The 19,184-nt window shown below is 33.6% G+C and overlaps 1 protein-coding gene across 1 annotated transcript in view; it reads right to left on the bottom strand.

Moving 5' to 3' along the window:
- Nucleotides 1–5,029: 5,029 nt before the first annotated feature.
- CAPZA2 (capping actin protein of muscle Z-line subunit alpha 2) overlaps nucleotides 5,030–19,184 on the bottom strand; it is a 53,900-nt gene continuing 39,745 nt past the window's right edge. Inside the window, exons 5-10 of the mRNA XM_059933545.1 lie at nucleotides 17,397–17,603; nucleotides 15,845–15,924; nucleotides 12,666–12,744; nucleotides 10,516–10,587; nucleotides 7,275–7,337; nucleotides 5,030–6,553 (exon numbers count right to left, since the gene is read on the bottom strand). Of these exons, the coding sequence (XP_059789528.1) occupies nucleotides 6,413–6,553; nucleotides 7,275–7,337; nucleotides 10,516–10,587; nucleotides 12,666–12,744; nucleotides 15,845–15,924; nucleotides 17,397–17,603 (642 nt within the window). The 3' untranslated portion in view covers nucleotides 5,030–6,412. The remainder of the gene's footprint in view (nucleotides 6,554–7,274; nucleotides 7,338–10,515; nucleotides 10,588–12,665; nucleotides 12,745–15,844; nucleotides 15,925–17,396; nucleotides 17,604–19,184) is intronic.

Here is a 19,184-nt window from a genome sequence, read left to right on the forward strand (position 1 = left end):
ATTAGGAAAAGTAACCATTTGCCAAATATGTTGCAAATATGTTTTTTCCTGTGGGTAGTTTGTCTTTTGACTTTGCTTAGAGCATTTTAAGCTTACAGAAAAATATTAATTTTTATGAAGTCCAATACATTTTTATTTTATGGATGCTGAAGGTTTTGTCTTAGAAAAGTCTTCTAATACTCTATTATTCTGAAATTATTTAGAAATTGTTACCATGATTTATTCAAGAACTTTCATGACAGTTTACACCAATAAAACTTTGATCCAATTTTAACTTGGTGTTAACTTGTAGGGGGGATGGATCCAATTTAACTCTCTTTTTCCAGCTAGCCACCCTGCTGTCCCAACACCATTTACAGAGTTAATTCATCTTTACCCCCCTGATTTGAGATGCTGCCTTCAAAATCAGGACTGGGTATAAAATTTTATAAAATGTTTTACTGAAAGGATTATGTGTGTTCTCTCCTTTAATATGTTACTGTAGTGAGCTACATTACTAAATTTGCTAACAAGGAACACACATTGCATTCCAGTGACAAATCCTACTTGGTCACAATGTAGTATGCTTTATTATTGTATTAAGGAATTTTGCCTTTAACTTTACAGGGAAACAGGGAAATTTCATCAACAGTTTTCTTTTTTATTTAAGGTTATGCCAGGCTCATAAAATAGATGTCCATCTATTTCTATAACATTGAAATAATCTGAATATGGAAAGTTTGATAAAATTCACTATACAACAATACTGATCCAATGACTTTTAAAAGAGGTATTAGTAAACTTCTTATTCAACTTATTCTATGATTATGACCTTTGCCATTTTATTACCTTCAAACTGAGTCCTTTCATAAAGTCCCAAATGTGTCAATGTAAGTTGTATAATATTTTAAATTACAAAAAAAAAGATTATGCTATAATGAACGCCTATATACCTACCACCCAGTTTAGGAAACAAATCTTACAGACACAACTGAATCCCTCTATACTGTTCCCCAGCCCCACTCCCCTATATTCCTCCCAACACATATACTATCCTGCTTTAGCTTTTTACTGTATACATTTGCTGTACATAAAAAAAATACACACACACATATGCAGTTTCAGAGGTTTTCAACTTACACTCAAAACTGTACTTACCTTTTTGCAACTTTTTTTTCTCTCAATATTTATAATCTGTTGTATATGAAGCTCTGGCTAATAAGTTTTTAAAAGCTGTATGCTATATCATTAACAATCCATAGTATCTGTATTCATTCTTTGTTACTGGATATTTAGACTGGTGTAAGATTTTGCCAATGCAAGTCTCTGTCATTTCCTTTTTCTTTCTCTTTCTCTTTTGTAAAGGGGCCCCAAAGGGGAAAGCGGTGCATGTAAGCAGGATTTTTTCTTTAAATTTTGCCTTTTCCTCATTTGAGATACTTTCAGTGTCCTGAACACTGATCTGTATATTCTTGTGCAGTCTAAAAGAACTAAAGTCTTGGTGTTTACTATACTTAAGAGACCTGTAGCTCCTTGGTATTTCTCTTTAGCATTCTTTTGGGAAACAAGGGGCAAGGCCTCAATTTCAGGTAGAAATCTGGAAGAGATCTGCATCAGTGTTCAGATTCTACTAAGTTAGCAAGTTAGCAGCACAAAACTTGAAGTCAAGGAGGAAGGCAGTGATTTTTGTTGTTTAGTCAAGAAGACTTTAAGGGGTATCTTTTAGTAAGAGAACTCCTTGGATATTTATTTGGTTTAAGAGCTGGGCATTTTACAAATTTCTCGAAGACATCATCTTCTAAGACATACCAACCAACTTTGTTTCCTTAACAGTCTTCTATTAATCAGATAGTTTTAAGTTCATGTAGTGAAGATGTTATTAGAATGAAAGGCTGGTTTGACATCTGTGACACGTTTGCTCTCTAGTCAGTTTGTGACAAAAAATGTTAGTCCTCCGATAGTCACACTACAAAAAAAAAAATGAAAATCGAGTTTTTAACACTACATGTTTCAACTAACATTAAACTAACTAGTACAATTTTCTTAGATTATACCAAAACTAGAGATAAAAATGCTTTAGTATCTTATTAGTCATATTCCAGTTTCATAAGAACACATTTAAAATTTTACCCTTTGTGTTGACTTCATTTTGTACTGTGAAATGTATAAAGAAAGAAACAAAGTCAGATTTCGTTTTCAACTGGATAACACTATTTGACCTATGACATACCAGATATATGCTGTTATCTGTATTTTGATGCTTCGATGAAATACAAGAGGATTTCCTGCCTACCAGAGTTACATGCATACTTAACAAAAAAATAGTGTGCTGAAGTACAGTTTAAACTCGTCCTTTCCAGGAAAACTTCCTTGGCCTGACATCCCTTTAAAAGGATGTCTTACCTTTAACTTACCTTTGGTAAGTTAGGCTTGAAGTGCATCTTGTAAACAACCTTAAAGTATTTTACACACCTTCCTAAATAGGCTCAAGGTGTGTGAAGACTCTGATCCCTCAACTCTTAGGACAGCTGGCAAGGAGCCTCATCCGTTTCTCCCAGATTGTCTTAAAATTACCACCATTTTTCCATACAGGTAATGATGTGAAAAAATTAGAAAACACTGCTATAGTACCATGTCTACCTTGTAGACTCCTTTAAGAAACAGTTTTATATTCTCCTGACTCTACAATGCCTAGAACAGTCTTCTGAACACAGTGTGATTAATCTTGAATGACCTGACATTAATTTCTAATACCAATTAGGCCTTAAAAGTTTAACTGGTTGTTTTAATTGGTCAATATTTTGCATATTCTCTAATAGCTAGCATTACTAGCCAATCCTGCAATAAAGCTTTTGCATGATATGCAGAAAGTCAAATTTGAAGATGCCTATACAAAGAGCCCTGTTAAAAAGTTTTCAGTTTCAGGCCCAAAACACTACAACTTAGGAATAGCACGTACATTGTGATTCTGCTTTTAAATAATCTTCCGCAGAGAAATGAACAGAAATACACCCTCTTCTTAGGAAATTTAATAACACACATGCATTACCAAACTCCCGTGTTTGGAAAAATATGTCTTTATATTTTATAACCACTAGTTGGCAAATCATAAACGGATGATCAGTATGGAAGATGTTTTCAAAGGATCTTGCATTATCCCAAAGCTTCTGGTGTGATTAAAAGTCAAAAATGATTTTAATCACAAAAAGGGCCACCCCAATGCTAGAGAATTATCTATAATTGTCCCTAATTATTTTCCTAAGAATTTCACTTTCCAAGAACATTTTTTTTTCCTAAAGGAAGTGCTTTTTTGGCCGTGCTGCACAGCATGCAGGATCTTAATTCCCCGACCAGGGATCGAACCCATGCCCACTGCAGTGGAAGCTTGGAGTCTTAACCACTGCACCACCAGGGAAGTCCATCCCAGAACATTTGTAATGAACCAGAACTTCCAGGATACCATTTTAATGCTTCTGTCCCCATTTTAGTTTCCAAAATCCCAAATGAGGAAAAACCTCATAAATATCTGTCAAATGTATCACATCAGAACATTTAATTCTATCGTAATTCTTGACTGCAATATCCACAGCAAGCCCGGGCTTCATGGTTCCTGAACTCCTCTCCTCTCTTACTCAGCCAGTCATCCCCTTGATCATACTTGTCGTGACAGATAAGTGTTAACTCCTCAAATTCTCAATTTTAAGCATATCACTCTAACCCCTACCTCCTACATTTCCAGGCCATTCCTTCTAAACATACCTATAATCCATTGATGGTGCCACATTTTCACTATCCCTCCTCTCCTTTCATGTCCGCACTTCCCCGCTTACCTAGCTGAAGTTTCCAGGTTATCATTACAACCCTGCCCCTCTTCATGGGGGCAGTCAGACTCCCTTGGTAAAACCACAACCTTGGTTAAATCCAATTCACCTACTCTGTGCCCGCACTCATGCAGTGTTACATGGCCGAAGAAGAACATTCAGTCATACTTAGTGGTCTCATTAGATTCATTATCACTAACTTTGAGTAGTCCTTCATTTTGCCTGGCTATCAGAAGTATGTTTCCCAGGTCTGTTCGCTCTCCCATTCTTCTGGTCCAGAGCACTCCTCTACCTCCTATCTCCAGTATCTAACTGCTACATGATATTTCCCCCTTGAAAACCAAGTTCCCAGGCCTCACCAACCCTGAATCTTCCCCAATTTCTCAATCCCCAAATGTCCTTGACATCTCTCACATTCCACAACCAATCCTGGCAAATACACTTGCTTTTATCTTTAACATATATCCAGATATCACTACCTCTACAGCCTACAGCTGCCACCTCAGGCCTAGCCAGCTTTCTCTCTCCACCAGATTCCTGCAGCAGCCTCCTAATTTTGTTCTAATTTTGCCTTTATCTCCATACTTCGGCCTATTCAACACAGTAGACATTATGACTCCTATTAAAAAGACATCCCTGAGTTTTAGGATACTTTGTGTTTCTAACCTTCTTCCACTTTAATAAAATGCTATTCTTAGACTATAAAAGACTAAGTCTATAGCACAACCATTATTTCAGACTGGACTCTAAATTATTTTGATAAATATGACCTTTTCAATGCACATCACCTTAAAAACAATTACATAAGAGAACAAACGTATGGACACCAAGTTGGGGGGTGGGATGAATAGGGAGATTGTGACTGACATATATACACTAATATGTATAAAATAGATAACTAATAAGAACCTGCTGTATAAAAAAAAATTAAATTAAAAAATAAAGAATAAAATAAAAACAATTACATATATTTTTACGACAGCATTCTAGGTCATAAAACAGAGCCAAAGTAATTGACCTTCAGGGGATATAATCCCATGATAGCCCAGTTGACACGATTAAGCTAATCAATTAAAGATTCACCTCGTGTTTAGTTCAGAATCATTATCAGACTTTTGAAAATGTGTTTTAAAAAAGAGAATAATTAACACTGCTAATTCATTTTCTTCCAGAATCTCAGTATGACAAAACTTGTATTTTAAAACTAGAAAAAACGATTTAACCAAAAATGTCATAATTTCATATTATATTCTCAATGCTTTCAAAGCCCAACCATTAAGAAATTAAACAACATGCTTTCATTGAGAGAATTTTTAAAATCTATACAATTCAAGCTAATGAAATATTTTATTGTACAAAATAAAAGTGGTGTTTTTAAAAAAAACATTTCCAGGCCCAGACATCCGCAGGAGTATGTGAGGAAAGGATTCCACTGGAGTATAATAAGCAATACTCAACTGAATGAAACCACAAATCCACCCTCCCTATAGTAAATACTAACATTCGCCACAGGCTTGAAATTCCTGTAGCATCAGTAAATGTATTTTTAAAAATATTACAAACATGCTTATGATGCATAGGAAGATGGAAAAATTTAGACTTAACTGCACACCACATGTACTCCCAGCTTTTCTAATTTACAACCAGTTAAGAATCACAAATATCCAAAGAAAGTATTTTAAAATAGTATATATGATTCACTGGTAAGTGATTTTTATACTCAAATAAATAGTATAAAATGAAATATTCTCATTTCATTTTAATGTCACATTGAATTTTAGTACTTTTCAATCCAAGAAAAAAATAAACTGAGACATGGTCATGAGTTCAGGATTATATATATTACAATTTGCCTTGTTATAATACATTTGTGGCTTTATGATAAAAATAACTCAGGGACATATGGAATCCAAGCTAATTTGCATAACTGTCACAAGAAAAAAGCATTAAATGCATTTCTGAAATAAGTATTTTCATTTAATTCAGAATCTCAAAACAGCATTAGACCTTGGCCTTGTTTAAAAAAAGTTTAGTTAAACACTAAGCTAGCTAAATAACCTTGAAAGGTTTAAACACAATTGATATAGAAAATGCTTTCCCTCTAATCTCAATCTTACATAAATGAAAGAGGTAAGGGGGAAAAGGTAGACAATTTCTTTAGCAGCATATATGGCTAAATCCATCAACCACCTTAAACTAGAATGTCCATTATTGACCCCATTAAAAAGAACTGGGCATATATCAAAAGTTACCCACTTCATAAACCAAAAGACAATAATTTTAGGGTTACAGTAAGTAAAATATTTTTGAAACACTTCAAAAAACTTTTGACGTTAAACTAGAGGAATCATGTCTTCATTGTAAGAAAGAAAGGCATAAAAGAAAGTAAAAGACATTTAAACTAAACTGATTTTCAATCTTCTTTGAACAAAAGAAATAAAAAATAATGGTTGATTAGCTAAGCTCTGTGCTCTAACCAAACTAATTAATTACAGTGATTTTAAATGGCAACAGCCCATCTGACTGGGTAGCTTGACAGTTTTGAATACTTTTGCAATGATTTTTTTTAAAACGCAAAGACACTAAAATGATCCGGTCATGCAATGTTCATCTTATGCATTCTGCATCTCTTTGCCAATCTTGTAGCTAAGGATCTTGTTCCAATCAATCTTAGTGCGTGTAACTGGCAACTGTCGACGTAAGGCTTTGAAAGTAGTGTCCGACATTGTCTGATAATTCTCACTGATGGCAGTCTATGAAAAACAGTAGTTAAAAGTTTAAAGAAATAAAAGGAACGGAACAATGTATAAAACACACAGATGTTTTAGGAAAAATCTTTATTTAAGCAGCCTGTTTCACTGTTTTTAAAAAGCCAAATAAAAACCCCAATATGGTTTTAAAAGCTATTTATAAAAGCAGCTAAAAGAAAAAGCTTATAATCATTTTGAATAAGTAAATTTAATAAAATGAAATTATAAATTAGATTTACTATCTGTGTGTCCTCATTTTGGATCTATTTTACTATTTCTCTCAGAACAATTTCACAAATTACTGTTTGCAAGGAGTGGAAACTTGTCCAATACACAAATTAAATGCTTAAATTCAAGAGTGCAATTTAGAAGCAGGTAAAGAATGTAAAAGAGTACAAAATGAAATATGATCTAAGGAGATCACATATAATCCAAATGCTTTGGGAAGTACCTCCTAAAGTAGAATTTCCAATCAGAAACAAAATAACCATTTAAAATCTTGGCCTATTTTGACCAATACTCAGAAATTACAGTTGGCTAAAACTGAGTTTTAGCTACATTTTGACAAGTTTGCCCTTGAACTAAAACAAACAAAAAACACACAAAAAAGACTATCTTATTATAGTGAAACAATGAAAAAATTCAGGCTTATGACTGAAATTAAAACTTCAGTGCCATTATTTACAAGCAAATATAGATTATACAATATTTTTGAAAATCATACCTGGTATTCATTTTCTGCAGCCTCTACAATCTTTATAAATTCTTTTGCTGTTTGTACCTCATTCTGAATGAAAAACAAAATCAAAAGTAAATAAAATAGTAATTTAAAACTACACCATTATTACTTTTAAATAGGTATGTCAATAGATGTATGTTTAATGATTTGTTAATAAATAACACAGATGGAAATTATGACAAAGGGAAAATATTGTAAGATGAATTATTCTAAATTCAAGGGGAACTAGGCAAAACTGTTTTAAAAGTCTACAGAATGAGCATGGCTTTAGTGTTTCACTGGTTAAGGAAAGCAAAATCTTAATAGTACATGCTGATGAAAAATTCAATTATAACACTTAACAAGCATTTCAAAAATCTTTACGGGTAAGATGTTAGTCACAGATTTCTAATTAATGACTATATTGCTAAATATTTACTGAACAATATTTACCACCATAATGATACATTTAAAAAATATTACCAATTAGAAAAAGCATATTTTAAAGTTTAAGGTGCATTTTTTAGTGTTTAAATATTTTCTGGAAAAAATTAAAAAAAAATTTTTTTATATTGGAATTTTATTCCGATATAATGCATTTCTTTGCTTCTTTCCTAACACTAAAAGTTAACAAGTGTTGATGTAAAATTATCGAACACCTTACTTTACATATATTATTTATATATATTTACACATGTATTTATATAATGGGTACATTTTTTCTATCCAAAAACAGTAAAGCAACAATGAAAATCCTCTAAGATAAAGTGAAAAGGTAATTCCTAAAACACTCAGCACAAATTGGCATATTAGTCAAGTTTAATTACTACAACGAGATCTCACAACTCCACAGTCTATAATTTTGTAGACAAATCTCTCTTAGGAAGACTCTTTACTCAATGTCAAACTCCTCAAAGAATACTAAGTACCTTGTTACACAAATAATATTACATATATACTCACGATATAAAACTATATTGAGTACAATGTCTCATGGAAAACCAGACATTAGTAATTATCTTTCCTGGCAATTTTGCAAGAAGAATACTACTTAGCAAGAAAGCAGAAATCACCTAAGTGCTAATGAAAACTTGAAAAAAACCAATAGAAAAAGAAAATAAAAAAAAAGAAAATCCAAAAATCCCATAGCTTTCATTTCTTTTCAGGTAGCATCTGGCCTAACACACTCACACATGTTTCTTAATATTAAATCAAATGCTTTCTTAAATTAAAAATAAACTTTAAAAACTATTTGTAAGTTAGCTAATTTTGAATATTAGCAGTTGATGTTTATAATATACTAATGCTTTTAGGTATACAACACATTTGATAAATGTTTATCAGAAATGTCACTGTTAACATATTATAATACCTTTGGGACAAAAAAATTCTGCAAAGAAATAGTTGCATGTTCAATGAAGAGAATGTGTGAAAGACCTCTGCAGGGAAAAAAAACCGAGTTCAAAATTTCCAGAATTTGAAAGCTGAACTTCAGAAAAACTTCATTAAATCATACTCCAAATAGAGAAAAAAAAATACCATAGGGTTTAAAAGTTAAGTACAGGAGCACAGATGTAAATTTAAAAGCTAAAACTATAAAATTCGTAGAAGAAAACACTGGAGTAAATCTTCACGATCTTGGGTTAGGCAATGGTTTCTATTAATATTCCAAAAGCATAAGTTGCAAAAGAAAAACTAAACTGGACCACATCAAAACTGGTATCTTCTGTTTTGCAAATGATACTACCAAGAAAGTGAAAAGACACACAGAATGGGAGAAAATATTTGTAAATCATATATCTGATATAGGACTTGTATCAGAATACATAAGCAACAATTACAACAACAATAAAAACATAAATAACCAATTAAGAAATACACAAAGAATCTGAAAAGACGTTTTTCCAAAGAAGCTATTCAAATGGCCAACAAATACACAAAAAGATGCTCAATATTATTATCCATCAGGAAAATATAAATAAAAATCACAGTAAGATGCAATTAACAGGGGCTTCCCTGGTGGCGCAGTGGTTAAGAATCCGCCTGCCAATGCAGGGGACATGGGTTCAAGCCCTGGTCCAGGAAGATCCCACATGCTGTGGAGCAACTAAGCCCTTACGCCATAACTACTGAGACTGCTCTCTAGAGCCCACGAGCCACAACTACTGAGCCTGCGTGCCACAACTACTGAAGCCCACGTGCCTAGAGCCCAAGCTCCGAAACGAGAAGCCACCGCAATGAGAAGCCTGCACACTGCAACGAAGAGTAGCCCCCGCTCACTGCAACTAGAGAAAGCCACGCACAGCAACGAAGAACCAAAAAAGCAGCCAAAAATAAATAAATAAATAAATAAATAAAAGATACAATTAATACCAACTAGGATGGCTATAATAAAAAGGCAGACATAAGTTTTGGTGAGGATGTGGAAAAACTGGAAACCTTATATACAACTGATGGGAATGTAAAAATAGCGCAGCAACTTTGGAAGCAGTCCGACAGTTCTTCAAAAGGTTAAACTAAGAACTACCATACAACCCAGCAATGCCACTACTATGTATACATCAAAGAGAAATTAAAACAATGTCTACACAAAAAACAGTACACACAAAGGTTCATAGAAGCAAAAAGTAGAAAACAACACAAATGTCCATCAACTGATAAATATATAATGTGGTATATGGATTATTATTTGGCTATAAAAAGGAATGAAGTACGACACATGTTCTAACATGGATGAACCTTGAAAATATTATGCTAGGTGAAAAAAGCCTGTCGCAAAAAAATCACATATCGTAGGATTCCATTTATATAAAATGTCCAGAAGAGGAAAATCCAGAGTCAGAAAGTAGATTCATGGTTGCCTAGGGCTGAGAGGGGTTTGGGGGAAGGGCTGGTGGGAGGGAATGGGGAATGACTGCTAATGGATACAGGATGAAGGATGGAGGATGAAGATGTTCTAAATTAGATCGTGGTGACTGTTGTACAACCCTATTAATATAATACTTAAAAAAAAAAAGAAATTTATACTTTAAATGGGTGAACTGAATGGTATGTGAATTGTATCTCTTTAAATAAAGCTGCTAAAAAAAAAGTTAGGTACCAATTTCCAATTACTTACCATCTTTAATCTATCTGAAAACACTTTAATCTGAAGCAGAAATACTACTTAAAATGTTAATTCCAAAACCGCTCTAGTTGTATAGAAGTATTAGGTTGTTTAAATTTTATTTTGGAATTAATTACTTACAGACACTGTTAGGGAATCTTGTATATCTTTATGACTCACTAGCTGAACATTACCATCTTCATAATAATGAACCTATTAGAAAAAGAAATTACAGAAACCACATTACAGGAGTTATCAAGATCCTCATGGCTTCAACAATCACATCAATGCAGATGACTGCCGATTTCAGCTCTAACCTAGTCTTCTCTGCTGAGCTCCTGACCTTAAACTCCAGCAAGCCTCTTCCTGCCCTCAGGCTAGCGAGGAACTAGGTAGCAGTTCCTGTAGTTACTCAGGCAAGCCCTCCATTGACTGGACTGCTGCCCATTTGTACCTCATAGATGTTCTACTGGTATCTAAACTCAAGATTTCCAAAATCAAACTCACAATCTTCTCTCCCAACACCACTCGTTTTGTGTATTTCCACCAACCATTTAATTCCTCAAATTCAAAGACATGAATTTATTCAATAAACATTAACTGAGTGATTACTATATAAGACTGCTACTACAGGAGGTTCTAGAGACACAAAGCTTTTAAAAAGACAGCCCCTGACCTCATATTTCAACACAACATAGTAAGAGGTACGTACAAAGTACATTAGCAATACTCCAGACTCTCTCTGAGACATAACAAAGGACTTCAGAAAAGAGGTAACACTGTACTTGGGTTTAGTAAAATGAGTATAACAAACTAGGGAAGATGAGGAAACTGAGCTTAGTAGAGAAGAGCATACTTCAGGAAAGGCCTGCAGGTACTTAGGACTGGCATGTGTGTGAGTTTGGGGAGTAGGAGCTGTGGCTGGCGGAATATACAGGTAGGTGACAAGTCAACCCTGGGCCTTCTATGCCATGCAAATATGTTTGGACTATCTAGTAGGTGAGTGTACCACTAAGATGGTCTCAAGTGGCAAGTAACATATCCAGATTTAAATTTTTAAAAATCACCTTTCTTGATGGCAATGTAAAAAAGTGGATTAGGAGATGGCAAAGGGTCCAACAAATCAACAAAATAAAGTAACCATTATAAACCAGGCATCATGCCAAGTGCTGAAGATAGAACCAGACAATCCTGGCTCTCAACAAGCTCTGGCTCAACAGGGGCACATCTCAGAAATTACCCAGGTGAGAGCTAGAGGCCTAACTGAAGGAAAAAATAATGTCAACAATAATGGCTACCATTCAACAAGCACTTTATGTCTGGCTCTGTTCTAATCATTTTGCCCATATTAACTCATCTTCAAAAAACTGTATGAGCTATTTCATTGTTGCTGTTTTCTTTTTTTTAGCTGATGAGGAAACAGAAAGAGCTTAAATGACTTCCTGATGTCATACAACTAATAACTGGCAGAGCTGGGATTCAAACTCAGGCAGTCTGGTTTCAGAATCCATGCTCACAACCTCTATTTTCTAGCCCCTAAATGACAGTCACACCAAGACATAACAAGTAATAGGATAAAAGACTAGAAATAATGTATACTGGAGTCAAATGATAGAGCAGTGCATCTGATTCATCTTTATTCCTTTATGGCTCTTAGCATAATACCTTTCATGATAGTTAAGCAACAAATGTATTGAATAAATAAGTGAACCAAGATAGAAAGAAATTAGTATTTTTCTTTAACTTATTTAGTAATATTCATATTTACATCCTCTTAGTTATCAAATTTCTTCTATATAAACATTTGAGCTTACACTGAGTCAATTCTAGTGGGTTTCACATAAGAAGCCAAATATGAGTACAGAAGATACTTAGGATATATGTAGTATGTACATGTGTTAACATATATATATACTTATACATCTATACACACACATATATTAATATTATACCTCACTCAACTCCACTCCAATTCAAAAGACAGAACAGCACAACTCAAACTCAGAAGATGGTTGGATGAATAAATTGTATGACGAGCAGACCAAATGGTAGCATCTAATGTTAGCTGTGTTTTTAGAATCTGTCAGCTATCCTTGCAGATTTTTGATGACTAGGGAATGAACTGCAAGGTTATTTAAAAGATGAAATCAGCACTACTTGTTTTTCCCATTACCTCAAAACAAAGACCTGGAAAAGAAAGTTATTGAGTACTATGAAAATGTAAACATATGAATTAGTTGCTTCTCTGCTCAGAATCATCTAGAGATCAGCAAATTCTTTTTACTTCATACCTGAATTTTCAAGATGCCAACCACCTGAGTGGTTGAAGGAGTGATTGTAAACTTCCACTCTGACCTCCAACGACCATTCCTTAAAAATAAAAACAGCAGCTGTAAATAAGGTAGGGAAAATAATTTGAATAAATTTTAAGTTCCAGATTTAAATTTCACTCTACAGTATAAGAGAGTGTGGGGGATGGACGCTGGACATTCTTTTTTAAAAAATCCCTGAAATATTCAGAAGAGTCAAGAGGTTACGTTCAGTTATGAGCTACATTTAACTTAATCTTCATCCTGCTGATAAGAAAGGACCTATATAATGGATGCAACCTCAGAATTCTAAAGCTAAGGCTTAAAATACAGTTCAAAACTACATCAGTTTTCTGACTTATGCTTTAATTAAGAAAAAACTGAATAAATGTTCAGATTACCAGGGGCTTTCACAAGTTTACCATCCAGTGAATGATACAAAATCCCGTAGTTTTAAAAGAATGGATAGTAATACAACATTCTTAAGGAGATTTTGATATCTGGAAAGAGAAGGGCTTTAAAGGGTTATAAGCATCAGATTTTTTTCCCTTTTCCAATTTTAGGTTCAAAGTTTCCACATAAAAGGCACATACATCCTCCTCCTAGACCCCAAAATGATTTTTGGTATAAAATTGATACAGATTAATCGTAAGAAACTGTGACATTACAAACAAGCAACAGGCATGTTATTCATTTTTGTCTCCTAGATAATGAATTTTATCCTAATTTTTTCCTGACAGCCTTTTCATAGCAACTCCTTTTCTTCTGACCTCTATTTGCTCTTTTGCATACTAAAGACATATTCTGATACGTAAACTTATACCTGGCAGTTTTTTTTTAAACAGTATATATTTCTAAAACAGTCACAGAGCGAATGGATCACTATACTGGCTTTGCTACAGAATTATTTCTGGGTTCCCTTCAATATTCAATATTGCAGTCTGCCCAATCACAAAAACCTGCAGAATGATAGCACTCTCATACCTAAAGTTAACACTTACCATTTGAAAAGTACTATTATTAGAACAATGTGTATGTTCTACAAAATAAAACATAATTTTATAACATGGTTTGATTTTGAGTGACTTAGCCAAAATTATCCATTGAAGCTTGGTTCGAAAAAGAACTTAGATCTATTCATTTTTATTTCATGATTCCAAAAGAAGTTATTCCTTTTATTTAGGTATTAGTATCAAGCACTACTAGTGAGTTCTAAGCATACACATTTCTGATTTATAATGACAACGTGCATATATCACCACTGATTGTGAAAATTAAAAGAAAAAAGTAATTCCAAATCAAGTAATCGTACCAATTTGAGAACTATTTCAAAAGATCCTTCCAAAGGCATTACTATATAGTAATAGTAAACTGCACTGCATAGACAGTACCCTTTCTTTCATCAATGGAGTAAACAGTCAAGATGTCCTAGCTTTTAATTATATTCTTCCCTTCTCTTCTATTAATGCTTTAATTACAAATGTGTATTTATTCAACAAACATTTATTAAGCCCTCAATACTGCTAGATGTTAGGGAAACAGTAGAGACCAAGAAAAGAATGTCCCTAGTGAAATCTAAGAAATGACCAAGACCAGAATCTTCTGATTTTTATGCTATCTGCATTTGAGGTGAACTGAAGTAATTTCTTTGTACCAAAATATTTAGATTTTACTGAGGTTATTGTGATATGTGATGTCTAGCACTTTGGAATGTCATAAAAAATTATCTTTTCCAAAAAGTGGAAGTGATTTTTAGCTTCAATGATGTAATGTTCATAGTGGTAGTTTAGAAAAAAAAATTCAGATATGTGAAGTGAAACAGACTAGAAAATTCAAGGACATCATTTTCATTTTATATATGCTAACACTCAAACTGTATTTCTGAAAACTAGTAAATTTACTGTAACATCTCTCAATATATTTTAAACTAAAACTTAGTAACGAGTTCAATCCCAACAAAATTGATTTTATTATATATATATCCTGGCAAAAACAGCATAAATTAATAGCAATTTTGTGAAGACTTATTTCTTAGGATACTGGTAAATTAATGCTACAAGTTTTTAGGCCTAAAATAGAGAAACTACATTTATATCAAGGCCATACAAGTAAGTTAATACAACAGAATTTTTAGGAAACTGCAGCTTGTCATTAAGGCCTATGTTTACAAATAGTATTTACTTTCCTTCAGTGATAATGGATCTCTCTCCTCCAAAAGTTCCTGTAACCTTGCATTTATTTCTGTGATGGTTAAGTAGTGGAGCAACCTTGGGCCATAGACCAAACTGGTCCACAGGGGTTACTGATACCTGCTACCCTACCCTTAACAGCACCACCAACCAACTCGGCTAACAAGTCAAAGACTAATATACTTAAAAGGTAAATATTATGACCATACTTACTCTGACAGCCTCAGAATGTATTATCAAAAAGGGAGGATAAAAGTAAAGATTTCATTCAATTCTGAACTTACAAAGTCTTGGAGAGCCACAGAATTTTATAACAGGAGATATCTCAGAAACAGTCTTGTCTAAGGATAAAAAGGCCCAACAACTTGTTAAAAGTCCAAGATTACGAGTGCAAATCAGTGCTTTGGGGAGCTGGACTTTTATAAGGGATAATCAAATGATTTGTACAAAAATTATAAGACATGACTGTAATTTGCCTCACTGGACAAAAATGTCATTACTTCCTCACACTGGCCAACCAAGCACAAAGCAATCCACATGAAAACATCTACTTCAGAGTCACCAAAGTTCACGTACCAAAACACGATCATTCTTCACTTTATAAGTACCTCTGCCCTCCTCCCCCATGCAAGTCTCATTCAGGAACAACCCCTTCTCAGAATGAGCATATGGGCCTGCCAACTGGTCTGCTCACAGGCACACGTTCCCTCAGAATGCTGCTTGCTAGTCTAAAAACACCCCACGCTCTGCCACCTTCTTTTCACTGAGTGTCAATAGATTTACTGCTACCTTTAAAAGATAAGGTTGATTATGGAACAGATATTTTTCTTATATAAAAAGGCTGAAGTTTTATATTATACTGTTCTTAGTCAATCATACACAAACAAGGTATAGGCCCAAGCAATAAAGCAAGAACTACAAAGAGTATATAAGCAGTGTCAAAATTCCCCAATACACAAAATTTTAACTTACCAAAAGTTTTTTGCTTGAAACTGATGGCTTTCTATGCATGCAATAATGGTCTGCTGTCCATCTATTTTTTTACCATATACCTTGTTGATAAAGAAAATAAACACAAGAGTGAATTTAGGGCCACAGAATGTCCAACTTTAAACATCTATAAAATACTGAAAATTGTACAGCATTTTGGCAAGAACATATAAAAGAACACAAAGTTAGGTCATCATTCCAATACAGTAGCTAGAAAAACAAATACTTAAATATGTACACCTAATCACAGATTCTTAGTGAATCATAAAATAGCTCACCATTAATGAAGTACAATTTATTGGAAAAAAAAACTAACTGTACTCTTCAAATATTCATAAACATCCCACAATCTCAGGGGTTGCCATTTCTCTAGACATTTAAAATAAAAAAGTATTGAGATAGAAGTGAGAAAGTTAATTTACTTATAACTAAGAAAGGTCACTAAGAGAATGCCTGCAATGGTGTGATGATATTATTTCACCTCTTGCCAACTGCTTTAAAAAAGCAATGAATAATTTGTCTTTCGATCCCCTGGGAACAAGTAAGGACTCTCTAACTCAACCTCACCACCTTATTCTTGAGGTATTCTTCCAAAATAATCTTAATCAACACGGTTATAATTCAAAGAACCTGTAAGGTATTTTAGGTTATGTTGCTATACTTCTCAAATAATTATTGAGAGCTAGATACTTAAAGCGACCATATGAATTTCTGTCCTAACCAGGAATCTTCTGAAAGTGAAATGAGGTGGCTATTGGTAATACTAATAATTATGTTGGGACAGCAGGTATGAACCAGGATGTATGGTCATCTTAGGCTGGAGAGGTAGGCAGAGGCCAGGTTCACAGGGCCTTGAAAGCCATGTTCAGAAGCCTGGGCTCTATCCTAAGTGCAACAGGAAATCTTTGAAGAATTTCAAGCAGGAGATTTCATGATCTGATTTGCATTTCAAAAGATCACTGGCTATGGAGAAGATCACAGAAACACAAATGTGGGGGACTAAAAAGCATACCTAGGTACAATCTATGAAAGAAAAAAAAGTACTCCTACTTTCTATCATATTTTATCCTGAAAATAAAAAATAGGTTAAACCTATGAAAGAACCACATTTAAAACCTTAAGAAATTTGATTATAAAACACAGGAGGACAAGAGCTCACCTCCAAATAATTTTATTTGTTCTAAGATCTTGTAATTTAATGAAAAGAAGTTTGATGTAAACTTAGGGAGATGAGTCATGAACATGAGATTAAAGAATCTCATCATATCATGTTCCTCAAATCAATGTATGAGAATTACCACTTGGATTTAATTCAAGGTACAACCATTTTTCCATTTTTGACTATCATAATACATTTACTATTTAAAGTTTCTTGAAAAAAATAGTAAACATTCTTAGAAATATTTACTTCAAAAAAAGGAATATTAAGTTATAAAATGTCCATTCTGTAAGTTACTATAAATTTCAAGATATCACAAAACCACCGTCATATTTACATAATACAAAAGAAAGAACTGCACACTGGATGACTTACAGTGCAGACCCCATTCGGATAATGTTCTTTTACATAAGCTCGCAGAGCAGCTTCTACTGAAGTCCTCCAAGATTCAATTGCATTTTCTGCTTCATATGGTCTTGGATCAGTTGCTTCCTTTCTTAAGTGATCAAATTTGAAACAGATTCTGTTTTTTGGATCCAAAAACTTTCCATTTCCCAGGTCACCATGTTCTGTAATCAATACCTTCAATGATGCAATGAATTGTGGAAAAAAAATATTTAAAATAGCATTTAAATACTGATATATTATACATTCACTTGAACTTTTTCCTTAAAACTATAAAATAATTCTATTCCAAGCAACTGGTTTAACTATATGGCACAAGTATAATACTTCAAATGAGTAGACTATAAAGACAATGAGGCTGCTCTCATTCAGCTCAGATCAGTGGATCTGATTTTCTCCCAATATAACATCCAGCTACCCGGTGGGGGAAAAAAATCCATCGTCTAATATCCTGCTGGAGTTAGGTTTTTTTTTTTTTTTTTTTAGGAGTTATGTTTTGTTTTCTTTTTGAGAACTATGGACAGTTTACTATTTCTGTTAACAGTCTCCAGTTCCTCAAAACTAAGGAACTGGTAATAACCTTCACTGAGAACGGTTACAAGGGAATGTTTTTAATCCACTTAGAATCCTCTTCAGTATGTCCTACATTACTCCTGGGCCCACAATCTCATCTATTGTTAAGTGCCTGCTGCTTGTTTTTATTAAGATAATCATTGACAATTGTTTTCAACTGACTTCCAAATTTTAAAAAATATAATTTCTTCATTTATGTGCATTTAAATAATACACGCAAAAATTTGACATTTTGTGCTTTCTTTTAAAAAAATTTTGCTCTTTTTCCTTCCCATGCGACTCTCCCAATCTTTTGACTCTATACCTATGTCAGGACTCCCCCATCCCTTTGATGTAAATTATACAAACACAGGATGTACCCTTCTAAATTTTTTTCAGTCATATTATCCTACACAGATAAATACATACACATCTCTATATACATACACACACAACCAGGGTTTTTTTTTGGTCACTGTTCTAAAATAATGGAATGAAAATGCACACATATTTTTCTGCATCTGGTTTTTTTCAACATCAACACTTTACAGGAATCCTTCAGAGTCAACTGGTAAACCTCTCATCATTCTTTTTAATGGTTGCATACTATCGCACGATGTGGGTATAACAATTTATTCTGCCATTCCACTACAGTTGGACCATCTCTTTATTTCCAGGCTGTTCTCTTTTTGGGAGGAGGGATAGGCACATGAAAAATGTTAAAGTATTATTGTACACATATTCTAACATACTCATGTTTCTATTTCCACTGGATGCTTCTATTTCGCTTAGACAGATTCTCAGCAGTAGGTACAGGGTTTGTATATTTTTAATTTTTAATACATAATGATTGCTTTCCAAAAATGGCTGTGACAATCTACATTTCTGCAAACAATATATGAGATGCTTCCCTTCACATTATCACCATCAATAGGTATACAGGTTCTTTTTTCAGTCTGATGAGTATAAAATATATCTTATTACTTTAATTATATTTCTCTGGCTCACAGGTCTAAATATCTCCAAGTTTGTGGGCCATTTTCTCTTCTGTGAGCAAATATTTTTTAATATTTTTCATCTGGGTGGGTTTTTTTCTTATTAATTTATAAGAGTCCTTTATTTAAGGTATCTGGTTTTATTCTACAGTTAAAATAATTGATATGCAGCAAAATGGCCATCTTTTCTTTTATAGTTTCTGGGCTTCCA

The sequence above is a fragment of the Balaenoptera ricei genome, chromosome 9, assembly GCF_028023285.1.
Source record: "Balaenoptera ricei isolate mBalRic1 chromosome 9, mBalRic1.hap2, whole genome shotgun sequence".
Taxonomy (NCBI): Eukaryota; Metazoa; Chordata; class Mammalia; order Artiodactyla; family Balaenopteridae; genus Balaenoptera; species Balaenoptera ricei.